At 41.9% G+C, this 8,448-nt stretch overlaps 1 protein-coding gene across 6 annotated transcripts in view; it reads right to left on the bottom strand.

Moving 5' to 3' along the window:
• Positions 1–302: 302 nt before the first annotated feature.
• The window catches only part of LOC111867814, a 12,873-nt gene continuing 4,727 nt past the window's right edge, over positions 303–8,448 (bottom strand). The window contains exons 4-10 of one of the 6 annotated variants that reach the window (XR_002843394.1): positions 7,205–7,457; positions 6,092–6,256; positions 5,821–5,982; positions 3,205–3,444; positions 2,789–3,072; positions 1,783–1,926; positions 303–532 (exon numbers count right to left, since the gene is read on the bottom strand). Coding sequence is in view for 1 of the 6 variants with exons in the window: in XM_023857991.2 (XP_023713759.1) it covers positions 384–532; positions 1,783–1,926; positions 2,789–2,912 (417 nt within the window). In the remaining 5 variants the exon portion in view is untranslated. Of the gene's footprint in view, positions 533–1,782; positions 1,927–2,788; positions 3,073–3,204; positions 3,483–5,820; positions 5,983–6,091; positions 6,257–7,204; positions 7,458–8,448 lie in introns of those variants that run through there. The other 5 variants (XR_004513377.1, XR_004513376.1, XR_002843393.1 and 2 more) reach the window with 5 other exon arrangements.

The following is an 8,448-nucleotide window of genomic DNA, read 5'->3' as shown; positions in this document are numbered from 1 at the left end:
GGATTTATAGAATGTAAATAAATTCAATTCAATTCAATTCAATGCTCCCAATGCAACAAAGTGGTTCTGTGTATGTAACAATTCTCATTCTGATAAGCAACAGTTTGCAAAGCCCCCATCTTGGCCTCCTGTCCAGTCTGCACTGGGGATAAATCAGGAGGGGAGTGAAGGTGACCACTCACCTCCATGCCCCTGTATGGTTCTGTGGCATAGTGCTTAACTGATTAAGCATATGGACAACATTTTTCTTAAGTCATGCAACTGACACATCTGAGTGTTCTAAAAAAATAATGAACGCTTGGTTTCTGTTTACATAACTACAGATTTATTAATTTAAAATAGTAAAAATACATTCCTTATATAATTAGAAAATTACAAAATAATCAGAATACATTCCTTATACATATAATTAGAAAACTACATGTATAAATCACTAAACAGTCGTCCATTTCTTTCACAAGGTCTTCATAATCTAAAATCAAAATATCATCGTTGTCAGCATCTTCTGGGCACTCCTGAAAGAAGGTTCTGCCTGAAACAAAAAAAAATATATAAGAAATGGCAGATTTGCAATAAAATAACCTGATTCTGAGAGCAAAAATAGAACTATAAAGTTTGTGACTATGGTGTATTAACACAGTTATTAATACTTTGGACATTATCCATTGTCCTGGTTTTCTTTTACAGCAGTGGATCAGAGACTGCATGCTGCCATAATTATTTTATTTAAAACACAGTTTCAGAGACTAGACTCTTCCTCAGTCCTCCTCCCACATAGGGGTTAGATTTAGGCCTATCTGAGGATTGAGGCAGATTCCAGTATCCAAAATATTGTTTTAAATAAAAAAAAAACACTACGATGGATAGTTATCACAAAGCCCAGTTTCTACTGTTATTTTATTGGTTTCATTATCCATACATACTAAGTGGGTTTCCAGATCAGATACTCAAACTCTAGTGAAGGGAAAGAGTGTGTGAGTAATACTTCCGATTATTCCATATCTGATTTTATCTTCTTAATTTACCACAAATTTTGTGCACTGTTGCAGACTGCATTTCTTAATGCACCATGTTTTGAAACTGACATGTTAGATGAGGAAATTCAAAGCAAGCGCACTTGTGCACTCCTAATGCTATCGTAACATTACATTCATGTAATTTGCTCTTAAACAATTTGGGTAAATCACCTTTGTAGGCGATATACATTCTGCTTCTGATACGAATGTAACGCTGCCAGCAAAAGCTATATACATGTGTATCTGGCATTTCTGGTAGCTCAACACCAAACGTATGTACTGCCTGCTATTTCTTCCTTCACACTGACACCGAGTACAATCATACCAGGTCCTTTGAATATTCCTGTTTTTTTCTTTAATCTCTCTGAAGAGTGGAAGTTGATGTAATAAACCACTTATGCGGGTAAAGCAGGAGGGGAGTGAAGCTGACCGCTCACCTCCATCTAGTGCTCAGGTCAAGAATGGTGGAAATATACCTCCACTCCCCTCATATGTCTTTACGGCATAGTGTTTAACTAATTAAGCGCAGGGACATTTCTTTTAATCATGCAACTTCCAACTAGTTTTGACATATGTGAGTGTTCTAGAAAAATAACAGACTATTGGTTTCTGTTTACAGAACTAGGTATTTACATCTTCAAATCATATAACTCAACTGTCTCCCACAGTAGGTCTCTGTCAGTATCTAAGAACAGGACATTGTCATCCATATGATCCCTTTTATTATTTAGCGGTAAATTTGAATGTGCCCCACTGGTGTTATTACCAAGCGATCCAAACATTTCCTGAGTATCTTCCACCTGCAACGGTCTTGCTCTCTTGGCAGCAGGATGATCTCCATCATAATGCTCCTTCCTCTTCAATGCCATTCTTGTCTGATCCTCATTGGAATGCTGCCAGAAGACTCTGACTAAAAAATAAACATGTACAATAAGAAATGGCAAATCTATAATAAAATATCCTGATAAACATCCTGTTCGCTTCACCTTAGCTGCAAATGAAATATGTAACAACGTAAATATGTTCAACAGTTATGGCTTGAATGTTAATCTTCTGGCTACTTTTCCTTAACATGTATTTATAGTAGTTTGTTACACTTAGTGTCATAAAATTAAGTATTTCTGGTATCTCCTATTCAGTAGGATATCTTTTATGTATATTTTTGCCCTATATCTGTGTGTCATTCCATTCCCTTTTAGACCTATCTCCATATTTTTAAAAATCAGTAGTAGACACAGGATCAACTTCCTGTGTGTGTGTGTGTTAATTGCCCCTAACAATTGTTGAACACCTTTGCTGGCCTTCATGAAACTTGGTAAGTATATCATGCTTCCTGAGGCAGTCTCAACCGAGCACTGCAGAAATCCCTCTCTTCAGTAATACCAACACTTAAACCACTCAAATCGTTGAGGTAACAATCTTAATATGACTCGAATGCCTGAGCAAACTGTCATTAAATGGATGAAGATATGATGGATAGTGTCCAGAAGGAACAGCTTCTAGTATTATTTTATTGGGTTCATTATCCAGACATACAAAGTGGGTTTCCAGTTACTGCATCAGATACTCCAATTGCAGTGAAACGAAAGTGTGCGAGTAATATTCTAGAGAATTCCTTATCTGATTTTATCTCCATAATTTATAACAAATTTTGTGCACTCTTGCAGACTGCATTTGCTAATGCAATCTTTTGAAACTGACATGTTGCACGAGGAAATGCAAAGCAAGCACACTAGTACATTCAACATTAAATTAATGTGATTTTCTCTTACAGAATTTAGGTAGATACCCCCAGAGTTTCGCCTTTGTAGACAGTATACATTCTGCTTCTGATACGAATGTAACGCTGCCATCCAGAGCTATATCTTGCATTTCTGGTAGCTCAGTACCAAACATATGTACTTCCTGGTATTTCTTCCTTCACACTGACACTGAGTACACTCATACTGGGTCATCTGAGTTGCATGGATGGAAAAGGCAGGTATGCAATCAGGCAGGCTCAAGGAGGAAGACACAAGCAGACTAAGACAGGCAGGTAGGCGGGCATCCAAGTATCCTAGAAGGAAGAACACATCTGCGTAACAACCACGTTCCTTAAATCCCAAAATTTAACAGTTCAAAACTAAGTGTGAAAGCACAGATCAACTAATATAACTCCCACAACAGGGACTGCAGCTCTACAACTTACCTCATAAATCAAAAGTATGCTGTGGCGGTGATATTCCCACAGTCATTAAGACACACTTGTGCGACAGAAGATGACCAGAGGTTGATCCATTCCCCCCAGATCTCTACAAAACACATCACTGAAGCTTTTGCATGTTCACACAGTCAGATCTGTCTCATTGCAAATCAGTTCATAAACGGGTCACGCAGAGCCCACCAAGTGGTAAACTCCAAGCAGGTATCTTCATTCTCCAAAATTAGCCTGAAGAAAAAGAATAAACCATCTTACTTCAAAGAAATATATGATGCAGCTCCAGTAGAACATCACAATNATTGCCTTAAAGAAAAAGACAAAAGCTACAAAATGCAGCGACCATTGCACAATAAGCTTTACTGCACATACAGGAAAGATAATAGCAAAGATACTTAAAAGAAGAATTGAAAGGAAAATAGAGGATGTACTTGGAGAAGATCAGTTTGGATTTAGAAGAGGAAAAGGAACCAGGGATGCAATTGGGATGTTGAGAATTATAGCAGAACGAACTTTGGAGATAGATGAAGAACTGTGTGTTTGCTTCATAGACTGGCAGAAGGCATTTGACCGGGTAAACTGGACCAAATTAATGCAGATCCTGAAAGAAACAGGTATCGATTGGCATGAAAGAAGATTGATTAGCAAATTGTACATGGATCAGAAAGTTAGAGTACAACTGGACAGAGGGGAGACAGGAAGTGTGCAGATTGGAAGAGGAGTTCGACTAGGATGCTGTTTATCACCAATTCTGTTCAACTTGTACAGTGAATGCCTTACCAAGGAAGCTCTGGATGGGCTTGGAGACTTCAAATTAGGAGGGCAAGTTATTCAAACTGTGAAATATGCAGATGACCTGGTGTTAATGGCTAAGGAAGAAACTGTGCTACAGGGCATGATTGATAGACTAATTGAAACTGGAAGGTGCTATTGAAATGTTTTAAATATTTGGGTTGTTGTGCAGTGAAGGCCAACTCCTGGTAATATGTTAACAGAGTATTAACTTTTTGTATTTTAGGGAAAAATATTGGTTGGAATAGATTTAGTCTTGGGAAATACTTGTAAGATGTACGAAAGTGGATGTAAGAAGGGTTAAACAACTTAAAGGAATTTCTGCATATGGACTTAGATGGACAATGGTTTGCCACGCGGGAATGCCCAGTCAGCAGAATGACATTGAAGGTACCTCGAAATGCTAACTTTGCAGAAGCTACACTTGAGCAAGATGGGGGGGGGGGACGTTTGCAGGTAACAGAGTTAGCCAAATGGTCTAGCAGTAGAAGGGGGTGTGTCCCCTTAGGATCTCAGCCAACGAGATTACCCACCTTGGAATAAGACTTCGTTGGAGGCGGAAATGCACCCCCGTGAAAATAACGAGTTAGCATAAATAAAGGTATATAACCCAGGGACCAAATTAGTAAGGGGATGATTCAAACAGTAAATTTGGGCAGTTGTTGCCGGAGGCTATGCTAGGAGAAGCACCGACTAAGCGCCGGGCCGCACCACCCGTCTGCCGTCTCAGCGCAAAGTAAGTGGAAACTACTCTTATCGCCATGCTTAATAATTGTGATATTACATAACTCCTCCAATGGGACTTGAGTTAGGAACGTTAAAACAAGTGTACGGGGCGTAAGAGTGATTCAACTGAGTGATGCAGAGGTAGACAGGTGTAATGTGTAACCCGACACCAGTCGGCTCTTTCATTGTGATAGTACCAAAATATATATATAACTGTATACTGATTGTGTTTATACTAATATAGGGTAGCATAGGGTGAGGATGTGGGTTTCTGTTGTGATTTCCCCCCCTTACCACATTTCGCACCTGCGCCCTCCTGCCAAGCCCGGTGAACAGTGTGCCCCTAGCCAATGAAGCAACGATAGAGGAAGCTATTCAGTCGTTTCCTTAGCCCTACCCGTGTGACTGCAGTACAGAAGGTGACAGTGGGGATACCTCCACGCCCCCCATCACCACGGTATAACTGGTGGTATAACATGGGTAGCTTGTAAACAGATGATGGAAGGTGAACTAATGAAATTAAATCCAGGATATCCATGGCAAAAGCTGCATTTAGCAAGAAGAAGAATCTTTTTACCAGCAAACTGGACTTAAATTTGAGGAAGAAACTAGTGAAATGCTACATTTGGAGCATAGCTCTGTATGGAGCTGAAACATGGACACTTAGGGCAGTAGATCAGAAACATCTGGAAAGTTTTGAAATGTGGTGTTGGAGAAGGATGGAGAAGATCAGTTGGACCGATTATGTGAGAAATGAAGAAGTGTTAATTAAAGTCAGTGAGCAGAGGAATATCCTACACGAAATAAGAAAACTGAAGGCTAATTGGATTGGTCACGTTTTATGCAGAAACTGCCTTCTAAAAGAAGTTATTGAAGGAAAGATAGAGGGGCGGATAGAAGTGACAAGAAGACGTAAGAAGATGCTGGATGACCTTTGGGACAGAAGAAGATACTGCGATTTGAAGGAGAAAGCTCTAGATCGCATTAAGTGGAGGAATTGTTTTGGAAGAGACTGTAGACCTGTCGTCTTGACAGATTACTGATGATGATGATTACATTATTAACTAAAAAATTCATGTCAAGTCAAACCTGTGGGTTTTCTACCTCCTCACTCCAAGGGAAGCCCCATGAAGTACAATGCCAGCTGGAAGGTTGCATGAGAAAATCAGGCAGGCAGGCAGTTAAGACAGGCAGAAGCACATATGTGACATTCAGGATGATGACACTTGAAGGATAGAGCCACTGGCATAACTGAAATATTTTTTTTCAGAAACCAAAATTTAATACATGACAAACAAGACTAAATGAACAGAACAACTAATTTAACTCCAGCAGGAGGAATTGCGGATGTACATGGTACCTCGTAATGCTGGTAGAGTTTGGCAGTATCATTTCCACCGTCACTAGGACCACTTGTGTTCCTCTAACATACCCAGGAGTAAACCATTCTTCACCAAAACTCGTCACCTCATCATAGCGGCTTTTGCTTATTCATCAGTGACAACACTCTCACTGCTGCTACCATCTGTCAACGAAGATACAGGGTCACCACAGTCAGCAACTTCCCACATTTCCTTCGTCTCCAAAATATTGCCTCAGGGATAAGAAATTGACATTTACTTTGAGCCCCCGCCCCACCAGCTGGGGAACGAGTGTTCTCTTATCTATTACTCAAAAGAAAAAAACAAGAAGTAAACAAGAAAATCAAATAACATTTAACATATGACCAGTAATTTGTGCCAAAAGAAAACAAGACAATTAATCGGCATAATCAGCCACAAGATATCCTATCACAACTCACACAGGCTGTCTCCGCCACAAGCGACATATAAGGCATACTTAATAACAAACTTCACGCTAGCGTAATACCATCTCTGAAATCGCCTGCACACACAATACAGACAAAACGTATATATACATTCTCAGCTTACACAATTCCTCCAAGAACAATAATCAGTACGCTAATATTATGTGCATTACCTCGAGATGGGCCCTCCTGCCTGGAGTTTAGCTACCAAACCGAATCTTTCATGGCGCCGACCCAAACAGAATTTAGTTACGGAGCGAGACGTCCGTACACGATTTCTTTCCAGGCAGAAGAGACCGGGTGCCTCAGCTGAATCACAAAGGATAGAGGAGTGATGAAGTAGAATACGCCACGGAATAAGGATAGGTAGTAGGAAAAGTAGGGAAAAACGGTGTGACCCGCGGCTGCCGCCGCTTGGAGAGAGCACTACAACCAATGAGCCGAAGGGATCGGCTCAGGATCGCCCCCTCCCTCTCAGAAGAAACTTGGCACTCAAGGAAGGCTGCTGGGAAGCAGCTGGGCTCGGGATACGTGAAGGGCTCTCGATATAATCATATATACGAAGGAGGCAGCTAAAACGACAATTCAGTCCAAGTCCTTGCCTCCGCCACAGCACCACAACTCAAGGGGAGTGGAACACTAGGGTGCAAGAGATGGCAACACAACCTTGTCGAAATCCCCTGCTACCGCTCCTTCTCCGCTCCCGGAGCACCGGCACCAACACTACCCCAACACAGCACAACACAGTCCGCAGGTGTCCATAACTCAGGAGGCCCTTCTTTGCGATCCTCCACTTGCCAGGTAGATGAAAGAGTAAGCCCCTCCGACCTCCCGGGCCCTGGGTACGATGGAGGCGTCCAGTTGCAGGCGGCCACCAAAGGAAGGAAAAAATGGAAGAAGGTAAACTGGCTAGAAGCCCCTAAAAAAAATAAAGAACACAAAGCTAAAACCAGTATTGAACTGTGGGTAGAACCCCTCACAATACGAAATAATAGCTAACAGGGTGATAATCATACTTGGGGCTAATAAGTTAGTCCCGAACAAAATATTTATTCAACTTAGAAACATGAGCCTTACATAAGATAACTCCAGTGTCTGGATTAGCCAACTAAACAGTGACATTAGTCAAGTACTTAGAAATAACCATGGGATCTGACCATCTCATATCAATTTTAGCGGACCTTTTCTGCACCTTGGAGCTCTGTGGATGGAGACGTACCAAGACCAGATCTCCCACCTGAAACACCGCCTCCCTGCTCAGCATGTTATAGCGCCGGGCAACCCTATCCCTAGCCTTCCTCAAATTTTGCAAGGCTGTCCCCCAATATACCCGCATATCCGCAGAGGGTCGCTGTAAGTCCAGCTCCGAGAACTCCCAAAGTAACCCCAATTGATGGTTANCGACCAAGGGAAAGCACGGCGGGTTGGGTTCTGGTACTCTCATGCCAGGTCGAATTGAACGCCATGGCCAGCATTGGGAGATTCTCGTCCCACAAGGTATGTTGAGAGTGGTGGTAGACGGTAAGGGCTACCTTCAAATTACGATTAAACCGCTCCACCTGAGAGGCTTGGGGATAATAGGGAGAGGTGGTAACGTGTTTAATCCCCCAAGAAAAACAGGCGTTATAAAACCGGCGAGACTTAAACACAGCGGCATTGTCCGAAACGATGGTCTGGGGCAGACCAAAACAGGAGGGGCCGTCAGGGCCTTGACAACTGCTTCGGAAGAGATCCTTCTGACCGGGTACATGGCCACAAATTTGGAGAAACCATCTAACACAACCAAGATGGCCACATTCCCCTGCCGACTCCGGACTATCAGCCCCACGAAATCGATGAAGATACGCTCCATGGGTTTGGTGACAACTTCGCTGAGATGAAGACCCACATGGGCATTTTGGGCAGGTTTC

The sequence above is a fragment of the Cryptotermes secundus genome, unplaced genomic scaffold, assembly GCF_002891405.2.
Source record: "Cryptotermes secundus unplaced genomic scaffold, Csec_1.0 scaffold1028, whole genome shotgun sequence".
Taxonomy (NCBI): domain Eukaryota; kingdom Metazoa; phylum Arthropoda; class Insecta; order Blattodea; family Kalotermitidae; genus Cryptotermes; species Cryptotermes secundus.
Note: the sequence above shows the minus strand (reverse complement) of the source record. Positions and strands in the feature narration are given on the sequence as shown.